The 22,556-nt window shown below is 39.9% G+C and overlaps 1 protein-coding gene across 5 annotated transcripts in view; it reads left to right on the forward strand.

The window, feature by feature from the left end:
- rgs3a (regulator of G protein signaling 3a) overlaps positions 1 to 22,556 on the forward strand; it is a 189,778-nt gene that overhangs the window by 27,387 nt on the left and 139,835 nt on the right. For 4 of the 5 annotated variants that reach the window (XM_037751901.1, XM_037751903.1, XM_037751902.1 and 1 more), the window contains 2 exons: positions 196 to 256; positions 3,993 to 4,083. In XM_037751901.1, coding sequence (XP_037607829.1) covers positions 196 to 256; positions 3,993 to 4,083 — 152 coding nt within the window. Of the gene's footprint in view, positions 1 to 195; positions 257 to 3,992; positions 4,084 to 5,009; positions 5,219 to 22,556 lie in introns of those variants that run through there. The other variant, XM_037751907.1, reaches the window with a different exon arrangement.

Genomic DNA, 22,556 nt, shown 5'->3' on the forward strand with positions numbered 1-22,556 from the left:
CATCACATTGATTTGTTTGTATTTATAATTAGATCTGTGGGATTTAACACTTTTGAAGGATAAAAAAAACAAACATATTTCAGATGTCAGACGTGAGTTAGGTGACACATCAGCTTTACTTAGGGGTATTAATTGATTTTTTCATCCCACTTATCTATTCTCGCTGTGTCTCTTTCTCTCTCTCTGTATCAACAGGATGAGTGCGCTGCTGGGTTGCATGAGCTTTGGTGTGCGCTCCCTTATGGTCCCGGACAAGGTGAGTTTAAACATGGAGATAACAGGTATAAAGACATTCTGTCAACAGTGTACTTAGCTCCCTTTTCAACTTTCACTCTTTCTGTCTGTGTTTGTGTGTGTTCATCCATTAGACCATGAATCTAAGAGTTTAGTTCAGTGCGAATGAATTTTGGTGACCTCGATAGGAAAACACATTGGGGTTACCGCGCAGCAATGTTGCCTCCAGTCACCGGAGTAAAACACAGTTTGAATCACTACTGAAGTGTTCATTGGACACACACGTAGACACACATGCATTCCTTATTTAAGCCTCGATGAATCTCATGTCTTTCTATTTCTGAATTGAGTTTAGGTTTTTTTAAGAATTACAATGTAAGTGCAAAAAATGCAGGGTGATGTTGCACATTTAGGATTTTGTAATTGACATTACTGTAAATCTTTAATCAAATTCAAGTGGATCTTTTCATAAAAGCTGTGTATTATATGGCCAAAATATGAGTAACTAGTGCATCTTACTGGAGAATTTCATCTTGGGAGACTTTTGATATCACCGGTACTGCAATCAAGACCCGCTTTGTTGTTTTTCTGTCACAAGACAACATAGCCCAAAGTCTATTTCTTTTGTCAGCCTGTGTTTGAGCTGTCAAAAACACAGCACATCCTGTTCTCATCACACATACTGTACGTTTCCAAACTGGTGCTCTGGCGTCTGTGCTTGGCTAGCTGGTGTGAGCACTGAATACTGTCACAGATGCTAAAACAAGAATACGAGAGCTATATCGTCTTTAGTTTGGAGGTATTTAGTCATAAACCAAAGTATTGGATTAATTGAAATTTGGGCATGATGGTGGCACTAGATTAAAAGTTAAAGGGATAGTTTGGGTGTTTTGAAGTGGGGTTGTATGAGGTACTTATCCATAGAAGGTGTATTACTTACAGTAGATGACAGTCGGCGTGCCCCCAACTTGGAGAAACAGACAGGAGCACCAGAGCAAAGCAATACAGTGCTGTGGACGGCAGAAAAATTATTTTAGCCACCTAAAAGAAAGGAAAACAATTGCTATCCTTTTAAGTGTGCGCTATATTTAGAATATTTTCACCGCTTTATCTTTCCATCAGACAGCCCTTTCCTTCTCCTTTATGATTGAGAACTGAAAGGAAAGTGAAACTTATCTATGCTCTCTCCAAAGTCAGCAGGCTCAGATGACAAAAACAGTGTAGATACGTCGGAAAATGTTCTAAATATAGCGTACACTTAAACTGATATAATTTTTTTTAGGTGAGACTTTCTTTTAGGTGGCTAAAATATGTTTTGCTGCCGTCCCCGTCCACAGCACTGTATTGCTTTGCTCCGGTGTCGGTGCTCTGTCTGTTTCTTGATGCTAGGGGCGTGTTGACCGGCATCTACTGTAAGTAATACTCCTACGATGGATAAGTACCTCATACAACCCCACTTGAAGACACTCAAACTATCCCTTTAAGGGATCATCAACGTGATTGCAATTAATGCTGAGGTGGACATGAATGTCTGTACAAAATTTCATGGAAATCCATCCAATAGTTGTCGAGATATTTCAGTCTGGAACAAAGTGGCGGAACGACTGACAGACCCACCGACAGGCACTGCCTTTCCCATACACGACACAAAAAGGGTGACATCACTTCATCCCACACATCATAATATAGAAGAACACAGCCCTTAGTCTTTCTTCCCAGACTGTCCCAGGTGATAGCAGATGAATGTGAGGTCCAAGAGTTCAGCGTTGCTCTTTGGCTTCTCCTCCACTGCTCCACAGCTTATCCCCATAACTGCTTTTCTTAGCTCTTTCCATTCACAATTTCATTATTAACTCTAATTTATCCAGCTGTTTTTCCTCTGCCTTTGCATATGTGCATATTTTGTGTACCACATATTCACATAAAAAAGAAAAGTCCACGTTTTAGTGGTTAGTGCAGTAACCACTGCAAATGTTTGCTATGCAATGCCTCAGCACTTGATCATTTATGTATGCTATTACATCATTTCGCATGTGTCTATTTAAAGAGGAGAAAGGAAACCTGTATGCTCATTGTGGTTACAGCACATATGAGAAAACCTCTCCAATTGTCTGTTTCTGTACTTGTCAGTTATTGCACTCATCAGCCCTTATTCTGCCCCAATGAACCCTACAATTATGGCTTTTTGTTATGTAGAAAATATGAGTGACATCATGGTTTACAACACGATATTCTGGGGTTCAAATCACCGCAGAAAAAACAAGCCATCTAGAGTAAAAGTACAGCAAAAACCTCTGCTTCTTGTGTTAAAAATCATCAGTATTTGCCTTTAATTATGACTATTTGACCCAAGCTTTAAGCAATTATTGTTGTTTTTTTCTCAGGCTGGCTGAGAAGTAGACATGCAAGTCTTAATTTGGTGTTTAGAAATAAAATGAGGAAAACAAACACGAACACAGCTGCAAATTGTTCCCTCTTAGACTCACCACAGTAAGTGTTTTTTGTAGTTTCAATTAACGTCCACATCAGCGAGGAAAACAAACAACGGTCGGGAAGAAATTACACTTTAGTCAGGCTTATGGCTTCCTTCCTCTAACATTTATCCCAATGAATATTTAATTGGCTCAATATGCTAATGAGGGAGATTTAGCTTTGAGTCTTGGGGAGTTATTTCTCTCCACCCCTCCATCACATCCGTTATTCTTTTTCTGATGTTTTTTTCTTTTTCATTTAAACCCATCCCTTTTCTGTTTGCCTCCACCGTGTTTTATTTCAGAAGCGTTTGGAGATTATGAGTGCTGGCTGTTATTTGTGTTACCTACTTTGCCTGCCTGTCGCATCTTGTCATTTGTTTGCACCCTTTTGCCACTTTGTGCTTTTTACTTCTATCTCATCTCCTGCTTTCTCTTTTCATCTGTCTCATCTGTCTCCCTGACTAACAGCTCCACTCTTTCCCCCCTTTGTCAAATGTTCCGGGTAATATTGAACGATGGCGTAAATCCATCCCTGACTTTCAGGACATATGCCCTCCCCTCCCCCATCTTCTATACAAGTCGCCCGCCTGTCCTCCCCCCTTGTCCCACAGCCCGCAGAAATCTGTCCACTCAGATAAGATGCTTTTAAAATGGAGATTATTGTCACTGTCCATGGCATCACATTATTTAGTACAAAAGAAGAGGCTGGCTGGCTGTGTGTGTGTGTGTGTGCTGTAATAACTGTGAGGCACAGAACAAAATAACGGCAGAGCTTACAACAGTGTTGTCATGTCCCTGTTTGCAAGACTGCGCCCACATCATCAGAATTACAAATCAGACCCCCTCTGCATGACTTTATGTAACACACGTACAGTAGTAGTTGCATACACATAACACATATGTCCACGTACACACACACACACACACATCCACACGCACACACCATCTGGCTAACAGGGCAGAAGTGCCGAAGTGGGGGCATCAGCTGCTGGAATAAGCCGAAGCATTGTGAGTCGCGAGTGGGTATGTGTGTGTGTGTGTGTGTGTGTGTGTTCGGTGTTTGCAGCCCTGAAGGAGCAGGCAAATTGAGTCTCTGTGTGGTTGCATCTTTGTTTGTGTGGGTGTGTGTTTGTGTGTTTCCGTACAACATGTTTATGCTCACATAGAGAATTCATTTTAAATTTAGTTCTCATTAAGTTGAATCCCCGAGCTTGAAGTCAGGCATATATACGTGCATGCGCCTGACACACACTCACAGTGACTCTTTGTGTGTGTGTGCTGTAGGAGGTTCAAGGATGGTACTACCTACTTGGGGAAGAGCTGGGGAGGAAGAAGCATCTGAAAGTGCCAACACAACACAACTACAACTCCACTGGTAAGTTAACTTAATCATTATCAATTAATCAGGTTTTAACTGAAATGTGTCTTAATGAATATGGAAATGTATGAAGTATCGAAAGTTGGCATTGAATGCTTTGTCAGATACTTAAGCATGTTTACTTATTCTTTTATCAGATATTTTCTCACACTTTTAAAGGGTCAAAGTTGTAAGATAAAAACCATTATTTACTAAATGAACATCCTGCTGTATTGAAGAAAGACTTGAAAGTAGCGATTGAGACCATAAACTCATGTTTACAATGTTTACCGAGGTAATAAATCAAGTGAGAAGTAGGCTCATTTTCTCATAGACTTCTATACAATCAGACTTCTTTGTGCAACCAGAGGAGTCGCCCCCTGCTGGCTGGTAGAAAGAATGTAAGTTTAAGGCACTTCAGTACTGGCTTCACTTTTCAGACCCGGAGGTTGCCGCCTGCACTGACACCACATATTTTTTCAAATGATAGCCGTTTTGAAGACATGTGAAAACAGGATGAACATACATAAAAGTAACAACTTACATACGACAGCGTACAAAATAATTAAATTAAAATTGCGTAAACAGCGAGGGAGGGACAAACAAATCTAAAAATGGCAACTGTAAGAACACTTTGTCAACTTAAGTACATGCCATAAACATATTTTCACAATTGTGTGTGCCAGGCTTGCGGCTCTAAGTCTTTATCAGTCTCGGGAGGTGGGGCGACTGTGGAAGCGAGGGATTAAGAGAGGGAAAGAGAGAGGGATTGGGAGAGCGAATGAGGGGAAAGACAGAGAGAGTAGGAGGGAGGGAGGGGTCTGGACGAAACCCTGACGCGTCACACTTGCCAGAGAGAGAAAGAGAGAGAGAGACGGAGCTCTCTCATACCGTTCGCTGCTGGAGTGGATCTCCCCACACACACAGACACACACACCCAACTCACACACACGCACACACACACACACCCTCACACACACTCAGTCACATTTGTTTGGAAATCTATTTTTCTTCTCTCCACCTTCGAGTGCTCCTTCTCTTCATACTTATGTTGGCTCTCACTCGTAGTTTCACGTTGGTGGTGGTGGTGGTGGTGTGTGTGTGTGTTGGAGTTATGCTACTCTGTGCCAGCCATAAGGGCAGCCTAGACTAGGTGAGTACTATGTTTGTGTTATCTTACTTGACTGTACTCACTGCACATGAAGATATTTTGGAAGTTGCATGTTGCTTTGCAAAGAAGCAGATTTGCTATGTGAAGTGTTTTCTTTTGAGGATGCTGTGTGACTCCTTTTTGTCTGTTGCACTCTCTTCCTCTGCTTCCTCACTGTTTCACCTTTATTTTTTCCTTGTATTACTTGTTTCTTCTCCCTTATCTTCTTTCATCTTTATACTTCTCGTCTTTGTGCTTTTATTATTGCTGATATTAATTCCCATCATTGTTACTCTCTGCATGTGCTGCTAATCTGTCATTTTCTCTTGCCGAGCTAAATTGGTTTCAATGGAAGACCCCTTAAGGAGCTTAACTTACCCATTGAGTAGATTACTTACAGTACGACCCCATCTTTTTGCACACACATATGCACAAACCTTTCACATACACTTTTTTTTCACCTTCCACAACCCCAACCCTCCCCATTCCCTGTACCACCGTCACCCTCTTTGCTTATTCACAGAGTTCCATTCTGGGTTATGAAAGTGACGATGATATCATGAGACGTTAGCTAACACAATCCCAATTTACACCGCTTTGCTGATCTAGGCTAATCTGCTTCATGCAACTTTAAAATTAGTTTTATGCTTCTGTGCACGGAAATGGGGACAGGGGTATCAGATTGGACTCAGCCATCAGGAAACCATTACATGGTACGCATGAAGGGATCCTGACGTATACTCAAGGGTTACATAGGAAAGTAGTGCTCTTAGTTGTGGGCTGACAGGCTATTTAACTATAACAGAAGTGTGAAAATGCAATAAAGGAAGTTTAAGTTCCTTAATTTCATAGGATGTCATGGCAAAAAAGGGAAAAAAAACAGCACGCTTAGTTGTTTTAATGGATGTAAAATGTTCTCATCTTTCCCAGTGGAAATACTGCCCCACTACTGTCTCATCTGATCCATGTGGAAGTGAGTTTGTGTGTGTGTGTGTGTGTGTGTGTGTGTGTGTGTGTGTGTGTGTGTGTGCATACTCATTCATGCACTTGTGTGTTGCCAGCTGGCAGAATGTAGGCCATGGAGGCACTGCTGCACCATGACATGCACTAACATGGAAATGACCAAAATCCTATTCATTATAGTACCGCTCTTTGTAGTCCATCCTCTTTCTCTCTCTCTCTGTCTCCTTGTATGTCTGTCAGTTTATATTTTGTGTGTCCCTTTCACACTGATTATCCTTGTGTTTGTGAATATCCTTGAGCCTTTTCCCTGTCTTTTCCATTTCACGCTTCTCCCTCTTACCTGTGTTTTTATTTTTATTCCCTCCCCTCTCTCAGACATGTTTGCAGACATCACTGTTTCTTATTCACTCCGGCGTCTTCGTCACTTATCTGTTAGTCCTCGGTCCACCTCTTATGTAACGTAACGCTGAGTGCAAAAAGGCAGAAAGGCTTTTACTAAACAAACAATTTGATGTAGCACTAGCTCCCACCCTATAGAAGTCCATACTTTGCAATATATAGTATATCATTAAGGGAGATTCTGCAACCACAGGAGTGAGTAGGAGCATACTGGGAGCTTGGCAGGCTCACCATGTTCTTGTAATGCTTTGGATTCAAAGCTAATTCATAATTTTTTGCTGCTTGTCATCATTCCTCTCCCCTAACTCTCTCTAACTACTCTCAAGCAATGGTGCCATAGCAGCAATCTTTAAAGAAGTAAAAGCTGTGAATCTGTCATTTTTGATGTAGCATCCTTCGCTGTACTTTTTGAAGTGAATTGAAAGTTGAGTTTAAGTTTTAAGAATGATAAAGTTTCAAGTTTTTCTCCCCGAAAAGTACCATAACCTGTGTATTTTTTGCTGCCAGTAAGTAAGTAAGACATTTGTTGACTGTCAGGGGATTGAATATCTTGCTTCGGAGAAACAGACTTTTTATAATTTTCATGTTGAACTTGTGCTCTCATTCGGTGCTCAGGAGGAGCTACCCTGTAGTTGGTTGCGTATTTGTTGGTCGGTTTGTTTGTGTACTCTGTTTTTGAGCAGCGCTTTGGGGAATTGTGGTATGCACTGATTAGGCAGAAACTCAGTGCTCTCGGTGAAGGCGGTGCAGCCTGCACTCTTTCACCAGGCAACACAGTAGAAGTTGCACACGGGTGAGATGGCTGGATTTAATGAAATGAACTCAAAAATGATCACCAATAACATGTTATGTAAAGATTTTATTTGTCCTTGATACATGCAAAAAGATAATTACATTATATCAACTTGTTTATTAGGTTCATCATTAAAACATTACCCATGTGTTAAGTTTAATCAATTCAATTGTAAAGAATAAGGTTTAGGGTTGGGTTGTTAAACATGCTGTGGTAAGGAAATGAGGCCGTTTTGGCCCCAAATTTGTTCAGCAAACAGCTACAGTATCCTTCTACAGCCAGTCTTTATGTAATTATTTCGTGATGGGAACATTAACATACAAAGAATACTAATATTTGCATGGTAAGACAGGATTTTCATGTAATTTTGAAAAAACAGGATCAAAGCGGCATTAGGCAAAATGTTTTTGGCATCATTGGGCAAAAAATTCCATTATAACCTTTCAGCATTTTGTAATTCAAGTGTTCTGAGAGATAACTAGACTTCTGCACCTCCTCATGGCTCTGTTTTCAGGCTTTAAAAAAAATCTAACCCGTGACGGGAGGCTTTGGTCAATCACAGGTCATTTCAGAGAGAGAGCGTTCCTATTGGCTGTGCTCCGGTCATGTTACCAGAACTTGGCGTTCCTTCACCAGATTTCACAATGGCGGCAGCGTCACAAACTTTCTCATTTTACAGCTAAACCGTGCACTACAAGATGATTCTGAAAACATTTGAGGAGAGAAATATGCATTAGCATAACATAATATTGATTCATATTTGATCAGCGCTAGGGGTCAGAGTTGGTCAGAGTTCACAAGTGATTGACAGCTGGCTCTCAAAGACGGCAGCTGGACAGCGGACCTCAGATCAGCTCTTACTGCTTGTTTTCCTCCGGTCTGTGAAATTTTGCAGATGCCGTTAGGAGCACCGGAGGACACAGAGGCACATGATTTTTTTCAGGTTACCTGTTTCATGTACTACTGTCACGATATAGCGACCGTTTTATAAAAAAAACTTTTTTTAATCACATTTGCTCCAATCTCGCCTACTTCAGCTTTAACTTATCTGACCAGAAGAATGTCAATGATTGTCAACAGCTAAATTGCTTTAATCCTATAATGTCATATCCACCTTAAACAAAAGTAACTAACTTTACAAGCAAAACATCATCTGTTGAAACAAGCGTTTTACTGATCTGCTAGATTAATCCACGCTAATGTGCACACCCTCTCACGAGAGGTGCACTATTTAGATCAGTGTGTCTGACTAAGCCCTCACGCAGAGACCTGTGCCAGTTCAGAGCCAGGGCAGCGCCAGGCCAAAAACCCCTGGGGGCAGAATGATGTTGGACTGGAAAGCTATAGCAGCACATCTGCACATGATGTAGCATCATCCTGACCTAATGTTTGCTTGGGACTTTCAGTATTTAGAAAATCAACAACAACCCGGACTGAAATGCATCTACAGACCCATTGAATATATATTTTTGTCATAATGGACATTACATTTAGATTTACAAGAAAATACATTTTTAAAGAAATGATACAGAATACATTCAAATAAATCAGATATGCAGAGCACAAAGAAAGAAGTGAACTCTCTAAATATGAGATTGTTACAAGTCATGCCAGACAGACTTTCCTCTTGCATGTTTCAGACTCTGCTCCCATAACAAAAACTATCCGCTGAGCGCTGACAGCTAATTACAATGTAGGTCTACAATAAAAGGGCTGCCATCCTAACTTTGCTTAACATGAGTTGAGAGGCTGTGCATGAGTGGCAGCCCGACAACATTTCTGAGATAAGGAGTGACAGGGCAATTAGTGTTGATTGTCAGACCACATTTTTGTATTATGCAGCGGTAGAAGTCTTAAGCTACAGTCATACTGTACACGGCTCTTTAAATGCTCTTCTACCAGTAGTAATACTAACAATACAGGATGCATGGATGTCCGATGTATTTTGGAGTGTGCTCTGTGCTGTAGTTGTGCAGAATGAACATTTACAGCTGGTACACTCATGTGATCCACATCAGGGTTATAATAGTTTTGAATTTTCAATTAGTTTTTTATTTTATTTTAGTTTTGACTTTTAGATTTAGTTTAGTTTTAGTAAGTTTTCAGTATGTGTTTGATAGTTTTAGTTTAAGTTTTTCAGAAAGGTTTAGTTTTAGTTTTTATATATTGAGTTTTACAGTAGTTTGTTTTTATTAGGTCCAGCTATAATGTCTCAGAAGTATGTAGCTATATACATACAAAATACATGGAACTGTGTAGGAATTGTCATAATGTTTAATGTTTAATCTTCGCTATACTTTAGTGAAGCAATTGCGGGATAGTGCCATCTCCTGGAATGTCAAATTCGTTCTGTTTCTGTGGTTCAACGTCACATGTGTTGACGAAAATTCATTCTGTCTCCTTTTTTTTGGTCGTGATAAAGCCAAAAAAAATATAACTGAATTGAATTCATGTTAATTTTTATTTCATTTCTATTCATTTTGACCCAGTCAAAATAATTTCAGTTTAGTTTTTCTAAGGATGGAATTTATTATTTTGTTTCAGTTTATTAAAAATATTTTTCCCTGCTTATTTTCATTTTAGTTTCAGTTTTAGTTTACTATAATAACCCTGGTCCACATAGACTATTACAATAGTGATAAAGAGGAAAATAAAACACAAAAAAACACAAAAATATTTTTTGTTACTTTTTTTTTTTTTTTTTTTAAAATGATTGAAGCAGCAGACGAAATTTAGTGGTGTACTTAATTAATTACATATTAGTGGAGATTTTACAATTCATTTCTCTAATAGTCGAGGTTTAGGTTGACGGTACATTGTTTGGAGATTAGATATATTGCCCATCTGTGCATGTTTGTGCACATGCCTACAGTATGTACTATATATATTTTTTTCTCTGTCTTTGCATTTGTTACTGATGAAAGAAAAAAACTCTCTGCTTTTTTTTTTTTGGCTTGTGCAGTGTGTCAGTGGAGACAACTGACCCACAGTGACATGTACGTGTGTGTGTCTTTGACCATGGCTAATGCATTTCCCTCCAACAAGCCTACGATGTGGGTCAGATGGTCTGTATATGCGTGAAAGCAAAAATAGCAGAGCGCCCATTGGGCTCGTGCTTAAAAAGTGTGTCATCTGCATCGTTCATGTACGCACACTTGTTTCACTTTTCATAATAGATGCATATAGTCCAGACGTACAGTACACACACACACACACACACACACACACACACACACACAATCATTAACCCTGCCAGGCTTTTCCAGATGGCGAGCCTTTAAATCAGCAGATTAAAATAAACACTATGTGCTTGACTTACGTATATGGAAGAGGTTGGACATGGATGTGGAGATGTGTGGGATGTTTTTATATAGATAGGTTGCTCTGGTAAATACTGGCTATGAATGTGTGTGAGTGTGTGATCATATGAGACAATGTGTTGGTGAGTATATATCTGACATGCCATGCATCTGATGCTCTGGGGGTAACACTGACCCCAGGCTTACATCCACTTAATCTGAAGTGAAGCCTTTGACCCAATAGCTTTTACACTCTCAGCTCTGTTGCACTGTGATTCACTTTTTCCTCCTTCGACATTGTCAGCTATGCAAATGTGACACCTTCTGTTCCTGTCAGAGAAATACAAACAATATGATGAAATAATATTTTCAGCATTTGAAAAGATAGTGCATTTTGATGGATGGCAATCATGGCCACGAATTTCAATTAATTTAAACTGTCATAAACAACTTAAATTACTGCTCTGTAAATAGAAAATAAAGCCTGTCTGGCTGCTTATTGTGTTAGCATTCAATTGTAACATATCTATTTCTCTGACATGTACAATATACTCAGCTTGAACAAACTTACTTCTTGTTAAAATAACTTCATCTCTAAAAAAAAGAAAAAGAAAAAACACAGTGGACTGTGTATTTCGATCTTGCGTACACTAATTAATAGGATAATATACTAATCCTGTATCATGCCAAAATGTGTAACAGACTCGCCTGTCCACCAGAGAATAGCATGTCAGTGTCACGATTTGCCTCGCCGAGGCGTGAATATTACACGCATGTATTTAGTTGTATTACCAGCAGGGGGCAACAAAACCATTTAGTAAGCTTTAGGAAAAACATCACGGTTGGGCTTAGAAGAAGTACACAAACGAAGTACAATACGTATGTAAACAATGTAACACAAGTACGGAAAACACATCGCAAACGTCACTAACGTAACTTACAAAACAATACACCGGTTTCGAACACCGGCCTCCTGGTTGAAAGTCCTGTGTTTGTTGGACCCATCCACCTCCCCAATAATAAAGCTAATGATGGCTGAATTTCATTTAGCTGCTTCAGTTTCAGGGTTCCTGGTGTTGTGCGTGCTGGCTCACTGTCACACTGTCATGGCTTACTGGGACACTTGAATGGAACTGAGCCATCGTTAATGTTGACGCCTAACACCTGTGCTTTTCCTACTGTGACCAGTCAAAATGTCAGCTTTGCTGCGGCTTATGATGAGTGTACAGTAATCTTTTCAACCTCATGCAGTAAGAGGTCAGACTCATCCTGTCAGGCTTTTTGAAAAGTATCATCAGTCTCACGTGAGCTGCATATTCCAAGAGAATATATGTAACAGCGTAGAATTCGACAGTGGTGTGAAATCTCAAAGGCCTTGAGCACACACAGCTGTGTTTTCAGTTATTGTGGCTGATTAGACCTAATCATCACGCCCAGCTGACCACCATAGTTGAAACCAAAGGAGCCCCTCTTTAGTTGACAGAAACGGATGTATCAATGTGTTTCTGTGAATGCTCAATATACGCAGGAAATGTTTCAGTGATCATATGATCTGAACAAGACGGTGGTGGCAGACTGCAGGGACATATTTACCACTAGAAGGGTGAGGGGTGGATGGAAGGGGGGCAAGCACTAGCCAGTCTCAGACAACCGAGAGAATAATGCCACCTCTACAATCCAAACTCTGTGCATGAATCTCTGCAGACTGCAAACCTCCAAATAGCATAGTCTTCAATCTCGAGTGGGCGGACACTTCCAGCGTGTTAGGGTCAGAGGCAATGAACCTAGACGGCTCAAAGTCGTCATGGACACAAAGTAAATTAGAGTCAATTTCCTGATGGGCAGACAAGTTGAGCCTGCAGAAGGTAGGCGGAACTAAGTGGGCACGACTGGCGGGTGTGTGACTGCCAATAAGGGGCGCGCTCATGTGGAAAACGAGCATGTTCCCATTCTGCCCATTTCAACCGTCTCTGTTCTGCAGATATATTTCTCATCATGTGTCACATGCTGACAGCTCTGTGTAGGTTGACACCTCATGCTCACGCCAAGAACATTAGTACTGTGAAATATGTTCTATCTTATTTCGTCATACTTGAGGGCATTTTACCAAAGTCAAGTTGTTAATATGATGTCAAGTTAAGAAACAATAAATAGGTAATATACTATAAGTATTAATAAAGTTGCATTGTACTCCAGCATTTACAGTAAATTGGTTAGAGTTATCAGTTTGAATAGCCACATCCCCTTTTGTTGCATCTTAACCATGCCACATGCCAAATCATTAATGAGGTCAGGCCTGATAATTTCTCTTGCTCATTGACTTGTTTTTTTCTTGCACAAAGGAGGCTTGTGCAGAGAGGATAATAGACCAGCAGCAACTGTTTTTACCATAGACTGTATATAGAAATGGACGACGCATCTCCACTTCCTCCCACAGTACAGAAGTGAAGACAAAACATCCTGGATACGGGAGCTGTCAACTTGAGATTTTGATGTAATTTGGAGCCAGAGTCTGCGCAGTAGCGATCTGGAAGGCTGGAGCCACGGTATCAAGGTCCCGCCCACATACAGGCCTAACCCAATCAAGAGCTGAGCATGGCCACCGCTTGTTAGCGTGAGGCACCTAGCTGCTACGTTAGCACCACGGTAGCAGTTTGGCTAGAAAGACACCACAACTAACCATAATAGAACTATTTATGATCAAATTGACACATGTTCTATTCTACACAGACTTGTGACAGTTATGGAAAGTTAAAGTGACATCGCCTCTCTCGTACAATTCCTGAGCATCCGGCTCTGCGAGTACTTCACTCAGAGCAGCTGTCAATCACAGCTGTCAATCATGATGTCTCACCCCCTTTTTATAGCATCAAATAACTAATTAGAACCAAACTTATAAGAAAAACACTTGAACATACAGTACATCTGTGTGAGAAGAACTACCTAAAATGACAGAAACTATCTTTTGGAAAAATTCTATTTGACGTGTGCTTTAACTTTTTAGTTTGGCCCATATCCCATCGGCTAACATGGAACATGGTTTATGACCTGTACTGCAGCCATTCACATGTTTTGGCTTCACTTTTGGCAAGCTGTCATGTCGTCTATCTTTATATATTCTCTAAGTTTTTTACGCTCACAAATGTTAGTGCCACCCTAAATATTTAATAGCTCTCAGTGTGTAAAACACTCCAAGGAAAATGCATTAAGGCATAATTGCTTGATAATAATATAGACGATCTTGTTGGTGATTTCTCACGGTTAGCGTGGAGCGACAAACTCAAAGCTGCACCAGAGGAAATGCATAGTATTGCAACTATTTCTGCTATTATAATCAAATGATGAGCTTGATGAATTGGTGGTGGTTGATGATGATTTGATGAATTTGGAGTCACTACTCAGGCTGGATATGAAATTCTACCCCAGTCTCTGAGTATTAATATGCTTGTTCTCTTCAAATCCCTTTTACAAATCTCTATCAGGGACAATCATGCACCACTTTGAGTCAACAGACAGCAGACATAATCCTTTCTGGCTGCTCTGCCTTGCTCATGACAAACAGGAAATGAAATGCATCAATCACTACTGTCCGGCTATCCAGAATGGACAAAAGTCACCGCATTGTGGCATCATTCAATACATGAGTCAGTCTCTCAGTGGTTGCTAAGGTCGGACAGAGCCACTGCACAAACATATCTCATACTTGTGAATGTCTCATACTTCTGTATTCAGACTTGGGCTGGTGGCATGCAGATAACTCATCTGTAATTAAAATGCATTCCTCTCAGGGATCAAACTGTATGTGGTAAAAATGCACAGTACATTACCTGTGCATCCGCTGCTAGATGTTTGTATTGCAATATGCATGGATGTCCTATTTTGTGCTCTCCTTATCATGACATAAATTGATGCTTAATGTATTCAGTTTTTGTTGAGTCTTGTCTATGGTATTTGAGGCTATAGTTTGTGGTGGTGTTGCCATTAGATTGTGATATGTTCCTGTTATTTTTTTCTTTGCCAATGATAATGCTGATGGATTTTAGTGTGTTAGCATGCTAACATTTACTAATTGGCACTAAACACAAAGTACAGCTGAGGCTAACGGGAATGTCATGAGTTTTGTAGTCATAACCAAAGTACTGCACAAAATGTTGGCTAGATGATGACGTGAGGGGAAAAGTCAGGAGATAAATGATATTATAATTCATCCTCTGGGAACCATAAATGTCAGTACCATGTGTCACACTCACAGCAAACCATCCAGTAGTTGTTGAGATATTTCAGTAAAGAACTAAAAAGACAACCTCATGGAGGATCACCAAAGTCAGCAGGATACATTCACTGGGGACCATGAATGTCTGTATATACAGTACCCCTAGAAATCCTTCACATCATCTACACATCTGCAAAACCATCTGATTTTACAAGCAAATGCTGTTGAATAATGCAGTTGTCCTTCCTCAATCTTAGGAAAAAACCCAGCATATTAATGGTCCATAACATCCAATAGCTGTTCTGTAAAGATGATTTTGAAAAAGGAAGATATAACTCTGTTAGCTGTTAAATGAAATCACTTGTATGCATGTCACCCTGCTCTCAGTGGGCAACATGCTTGCTGATTCAGTGTTCATAGTGACGAGAAAATCATTCCCAATTTTCTCAGTTTCTGAGTCAGTCCAGTTGTTTAGGGCAGTGGTTCCCAACTATCCTAAACCCCTCCCTACTTGTAACTAAGAAAAGCTGAGCCCCCCTGACGTCATCACCCTAAAATCTTTTACAAATCCTCAATTTGAAAGAAGTGATTCAGTGTATTAAATGACTTTCTTTAATTAATAGAACTCGTCAGTTTTGTCAACATAAATAAAATGATGACGTCTTGTTAGATTAGCCAAGCGAATACAGATACATAATATGATCTTTCTTTTGGTAACAACTTAATTAATTTACTGAAATAGCCTTTTGGTTATTGTGGTTCAATAGATGTAATTTGTGGTGCTGTTAGACTACGTAAACCACCCCGTTAATACAGGTGCGGGCCTCCCTTTGTTTGCGTCAAGCGGGAGAGCACATGTTGTTTTTGAAAGGCTAAACGCCAACAAATATGGATTGAATATTTCGTTAGACTTTGCTATTAAGTATCAAAAAAATATATTTATATTTATATTTTTGTATAAATTATCCACTAAGTGTGTTATTATGATTTTAGTTATACATAAGCAAATCTAATTTTGAAAACCTCAGAACAGACAAATCCTGGTACCCCCTGTGATCTTTGGCGCTCCCCTAAGGGGGGCCTGGACCCCAGGTTGGGAACCACTGGTTTAGGACATGACTTGTGTCCCGGAGATGGCAAGGTGGCAACAAAGGATTTAATAAACAGGTCAACAAATCAATCAAAATGGCTCAAAGATAGTTCAATTGCAACTAATGAGAGGTTAGCGTGGTGGATTGATGGATTATTCTGAAGGCTTACAGGGATCATCTTCTTCCTCAAGTATTCCCCATAAAGTCAATACATGTATGATGTGGAGTATTTGACCCCTGAAAATGATGAAAAAAGATAAGCACTTCGATCTACACATAGTTATCCTGCTTGTCTACTGGAGCATGAAGATGATCCCTGTGGGCTGTGGTATAAATTAGTTTCTGATTGTGGGGCACAGGACTGCTGCTGGCCATGTGGGTGCCCTAAGCGTAATTGCTTTGTGGTGGGAATACAAAGCAAAGGAGCTCCAGAGCCCAGGGACCACATACAAATCCTGTCTGTGGTTAGGTTTAGACAACAAGGCCAATTCCCCTGACCCTAAAGCTGAAGTAGGCGAGATTGGAGCAAGTATGATTAAAAAAAGTTATTTTTATAAAACGGTTGCTATATCGTGACAGTAGTACATGAAACAGGTAACCTGAAAAAAAACATGTGCCTCTGTGTCCTCCGGTGCTCCTAACGGCATCTGCAAGATTTCACAAACCGGAGGAAAACAACCAGTCAGAGCTGACCTGGGATCTGCTGTCCAGCTGCCGTCTATGAGAGCCGGCTGTCAAAAACTTGCGAACTCTGACCAAACGGTCAAACTAGGCAGCGCTGATCAAATATGAATCAATATTCTGTTACGTTAATGCCTATTTCTCGCCTCAAATGTTTTCAGAATCATCATGTAGTTCACGGTTTAGCTGTAAAATGAGAAAGTTTGTGACCCGGCAGCCATGTTGAGGTCTCTTCAGGGAATAACAAGCACCGCTCACATGACCGGAGCACAGCCAATAGGAACGCTCTCTCTCTGAAATGACCTGTGATTGGTCAAAGTCTTCCGAGATTTTTTAAAGCCTGAAAACAGAGCCATGAGGAGGTGCAGGAGTCTAGTTTTCTCTTGAATTACAACATGCTGAAAGGTTATTATGGAATTTTAGCCCATTGATGCCAAAAAGATACTGCCTGCTGCCACTTTAACCAAGTGCTGCCAATGCCTAAACATAATAAAAAGGTCTGATAATGCTTCAGTCACTAAGAGTGGATATTGTATTGCAGGATAATACATTTTGGCAGAAAACAAATGAAATACGTTGTCAATGAACATTTTACTGATACTGCCAGTATTTCTATTTTTGCAACTTACCAGATACGTTACTTAACAATATTTCATCATCGCGTTAGTAGAAAACCGGTCTGCGTTTCTTTCAAAACGTATTTGCTGTTGCAAATTAGTTGTATATTAATGTAATTTCTAGGAGACGGGGTTGTGCATTGTCCAGTCACATCCTGCCAATGTTTTCACACTATTCCACTGATTGACAGTTGGGAGTAGTAAGGCGCCAGACAGACAGAAAGGCAAAGGCAACAAAGGCAGTGAAGAGGGTTAGGGTTACAATACACAATTAAAAATATTGAAAACAAATCTGCTTTCCAGATGTTTTATTAAGAAGGAAATGCACTCAGTATGTTTGTTAAGTTGTTTTATTGACTTGTATCTTGAAGGAGTTGGGAGTTTAGCCAGTCACAGTTGCCAAATGTGCATTTTTAGATATGTGATCAAATAGGGTCCACATGTTTGCATTGTTACTCTGGCATCATTACTGAGTTAGTTGAATGGATGGACGGATGGATAAATGGACTTTATTGATCCTCATAACCTTTATTTAACTAGGAAGTCACGTTGAGATTAAAACCTCTTTTACAAGTGAGACCTCGCCAAGACAGGGTCAAACAGCAGCAACCAACACATAAAAAGACAACATTGAATCACAACAGCAACAATAGGTACGACAAAATACATTACATCGTCATACAGTGCATTGACAGGGCAGCGTGTTGGTCATGTGTTTGCTATTTAATTAAAACAAATGCAGCTTGCAGTGACCTTCCTTTATTCTATGTTTAAAATCATTTTGTCCCAAATTGGGATATTATTGTGTTACAGCAGCAGGTTATCCAGGCAATGCACAGGAACAGTAAATAAAATGTACATATCAACACTAGAGATAGATATCTATAGAATACAAAATATAAAGAATATAAAGTTGGTGTTTTCCTTATGAGTACCCATATCATTGAGTCATTTTCCAAAAAGTCTTATAGCTCTGTTTACTGGGAACTATGCTGTACCAAGCATCAGTTATGGTCCATTATTCAGACGTCTGGTGGTTTGTACAGTATGTGTGTAGTTGTTTTGCTCTCATACTTGTTGGTCTGTGTGTAGAAATCGACTTGCACTCGTACACTGAACCGTGTTTTAACACATTCCATTTTAGTTGATCAATAAATTGACTGTATCACTCTCTAAACCAGTACAGAACTGGTCGGAAAAGATGCAACAATAGTAGGAGTAGGAGTCATTTCAACTCTTCAACTCAACTTGAATTTCCTTTACCACATACATATTTATTCAGATGTATCGGAATATTAAATCTCATCTGATTAAGTGGATTTGATACATTCATATTGTATTCAATTCATTCGCATTTCATTTAAACAATATTTCAGTCAGCTGTGTATTTCATGGTTGTAATGACAAAATAAACTTGAACTTGATATACTGTAGATAGTTTTTATTAATACAAGGTGTAGTTATTATTTATGTTTAATGTAACTGAGTATAGCTTTTACTATACTTGTCCTTTTTTTTTTGCAATGTTTTTAATTTCCCCCATTTTCTCGTTTCCTTACAGAATGTCTTAGTTCTTGCTGTCACCAATTTAATTAAAACAATAATTTCTCGATGCTTGAGGTGCTCTTAAGAGGCCCAAACAGTGAAGTGGAGGCAATCTCCTCCCATCTTGGCTTTTCCACCCTCTCCATTAAGTGTGTATTTGTTTGTGGGCGACAGGAGGTGAAAAGAGGGACAGGGTGTCAAGTGAGCGAGTGCTGCAATGAGGGGCTCGGGCAGAGTCAAGGGCTTTTTATGTTCTGGCAGATCTGAGACTGGCTGACTCGACTGTAGGAGACTGCCAACACCTTTTGATTTCAATCCTTTACTCTCGCCTTTTCCACGTCTTCGTTTTCTGCCTCTTCTTGCTTTTTTCCCCGTCTAGTTTCATTGTGTCTTTCTTTAATCTTCTCAGCTTTGTACTCCTTTCTTCGAAGTACATTCCTTTCTTTTCCTCATTCCCTGAATTTCTCTTGTGTATGCTTTTCCCACTGTCCACTGTTTCCGTCTCTTATTGTCCCCCTTTCTTTCCCCCATTTTTATGTCAGTCATGCTGGATGTTTCTCGTTGCCAGCTGCTCCTTGTCTCTCCCCTCTTATGCCCAGAGTTACTGATGTCTTACCCACACAAAAGGCTCCTCTCCTGGGCTTGACGCCAGGCAGGTTAGCCCCTCTCTTTTGCTGGACCCCTGGAGGTTTCAGATTCACAAGAGACAGAATCCCTTTTTTTTGAAAAACCCTTTGGGTTACCATGGCAACTGCCACTATGGGATTGGGCCTTTTACTCCAGGGTTAAACTGCTTTATAGGGTTACAGAAGAAAGTAGCCGCTGTGATCAAAATGTTAAGAGATGCTTGATTTTCTTCTATGCATGTGGACGGCCTCCCCTCCTCTCAAAAATGTGTTTTACTTATTGTCGGATGTTTGACCTTCTCTGTGCAGAATGATGTATGCAAAGAGTAGGGGTGTTACGATATACGGGTATTGGTGATAACTGATATCTAAAAAATTAAATATTGTTATCATCATGTTCATATTACACATATAATAATGTCGTGTGAATAATCCAACGCCCCTTAAATTACATTTTTGTACAGTTCTAGTTACAGACTCTCTCTCCACCTCCCTACACTCCTATTTTCAGTGCAATTCATTTGCCAAAAAAGAGACAAATCGCACAATAAACAAAGCTAAAGCTGAATTTGACTGATAGCATTTTAAATTTTCTATAGATATCGTGATAATATTGTTATCATCATGATAATCGTGTAGTGAAAATCTGATATGGCGACAGCCCTAGCGCTGGGTTTGACACTAGAAGGCTGTTTTCATATCCATCTGCTGAAGGGGAAATGTTTCTTTGTAATCACCTTAAATCTGAGGTGAGGAGTGTAACTATTTACCAATGTGATTTTGTGACATTGCAACTAGTTTGGAAGCCAACAGTGGTCCAGTATGCAACTCGCACAAGTGTGATGTGGAAACTTTAAACCTCTAGCACACATACATATACTGAGAAATGAGCTTTAAGTGAAGCAGGAGCCATCTTGTGTCTACTAGTTCAACTAGTTGCAATTAACATTTTGAGGAAAAATCACATCAGACATAAATAATTTTTTTTTTTTAAAAATATGTCTGGAGTCTGGTCTTTAGTTCATTTTTTTTTTTTTTTTTAAATCTGATGTGTGTGTGTGTGGTCTCTCTTTTGAGGACATTTTGGACAATCTTCAAACAAGTTTGGGTTAGCTCTTGATTAGTCTTGCTTGGCCACATCTCCACAGTGCTGTGGCCGTGCTAAAGAAAGGTCTGGTTCCACACATTGTCATTCTGGTACAGGGTAAAAAATCACTCTGACTTGTTTGTATTTCTCTGGGCAGCGCTAAGCCCAGGATGGAGTGTCGCTGCCGCTGTCGGACTCACAAGGATCCATCATTACAAATAAAAAACAAACTAAAAAGTCCTCCAAAATAAACGAAAAAATACTTCGTATCAGCCCTCCTGAACGACACATTTGAGCGTTTTCTGATCTGATGCCCCTGTTATACCCCTAGCACAACATCATTTGTGAGTGCCTTCCAAAACTGCTACAAATGACTTTTTAAAAAATAAATCAGTTATTAATTGACATTGTTACGGTTTATTTAGGTTTAGACACGACTTTGTTAGGGTTAAAAAAAACTATCTTGGTTTGGGTCACAATTACTCCTTCATTAAGATTGGTGGACCTTTGTTGTCATGGTTAAAAGAAGCGAACACCAGTCTCCCGTGGTCTCCTCCTTATGCAGGCTCTATAATAACTTCCTGTTTGGCTCCCAATGGACGAGTCATAATTACTACGGCTGCTAAAGGATTTCGTCACTTGAATGTCAACATACTGTATGTAGTTATCGGGCATTAGCAACATGACTGAGGCTGTCGTTTTTTTCTTGGGAGGACAGTCACATACAAATGTTTTACTGTCGAGCTTTTATTATAATTTCTAAAGTCAAAAGAATAAAATGATTTGCCAAACATCTTGAAGCTTCCATTTCAGGCAGATGTACTGGCATAATAGATGGTGTCTTGGATCGATATTTTAATGGGAAAAAGTGGGATAGAGTTTCAGCTAGGGCTGTCCTCGACCAAAGAAATTAGTAGTCGACTAACTGCGATTTTGTTGACTAATCAATTCGTTGATTTAAACGACAGATCTGTAAAAATGAGTTTCTCCACAATAATCACACAAAAGCACCACTGTAAATCTTGTGTTTATAAGAGATGTGCTCATAAGTTTCTTGGACATAACTCATTCAGCATGAAAAAGTATAAAAAAATGACAAATGGACTAAAGAACTCTCAACTAAGAGGGGGCTGCTAGTTTCAGTAGTGTTGCACCAAGCAAATAAAAAAAAATATACGTGACACTTTAGTGTAGTGTGGAAAGATATCTTACTTTAAAGCTACTTAAGTAGACATTTCAAGATACGTGTGTGTGTTTATAATAATATGAGTATTCCAACTGCTTGAGGTTAACAGGGTACTTATCCACTTAAACTCTTTGACTCATGTTGGGGCTATTTTGACTGGGTTGGCAGAGTCTAGAAAATAACATTTCACAGTGTGGGGTAGAATAATTTCTCTCCCATGGTGATGGAGGTATGTGTGATGGAAGAGTATAGAAAAGAGAGGGATAAGAGGAAGGATAGAAAGGCCAAACAGAAGAAGAGGGTTGTGGTTAGAGGGGGGTTGGGGGGGACAGTGGGGTTGCTGTGTGTGAAGTTTGAGAGACGGAGAAGAAAAGCAGAAAATGAGAAGGAAAGACGTATATATTAAGTGAGCGATGTAAACAGAAGGAAATGTAGAAAGAAAGAGAGAGAGAGAGAGAGAGAGAGAGAGAGAGGGAGATCTGCATTGTGGCCCAAAGCTGAATGCTGCCTTTATGAGCAATAGTTAAAAGGACACTGAGGCGTGAGTCCCTGTAACCATAGCAACTTCCCAGGAGCCCTGTGACGGACGGATAATAGAGTAAGAGAGGAGTTCCTTTTCTCTTCTTCACCCCTCCCTCCTTCCCTCCCTCTCACTTGTTCTCACTTCCACTCCTCTTCTTGGGCAGTTTGTTGGATCCTCGCATCTTACAGGATTTTCCTTGACTCGGCTGGCTCGTGTTTTTTTTTTTTTTTGTGTTGCCTTTTATGTGCGCTCTGAAGTTTGAATCCCAGCCCAGCGAAAGGCTGCTCCAGACAACTGTTGCCGTAATTGCTCGCTGTT

This window comes from Sebastes umbrosus, chromosome 19 (assembly GCF_015220745.1).
Source record: "Sebastes umbrosus isolate fSebUmb1 chromosome 19, fSebUmb1.pri, whole genome shotgun sequence".
Taxonomy (NCBI): domain Eukaryota; kingdom Metazoa; phylum Chordata; class Actinopteri; order Perciformes; family Sebastidae; genus Sebastes; species Sebastes umbrosus.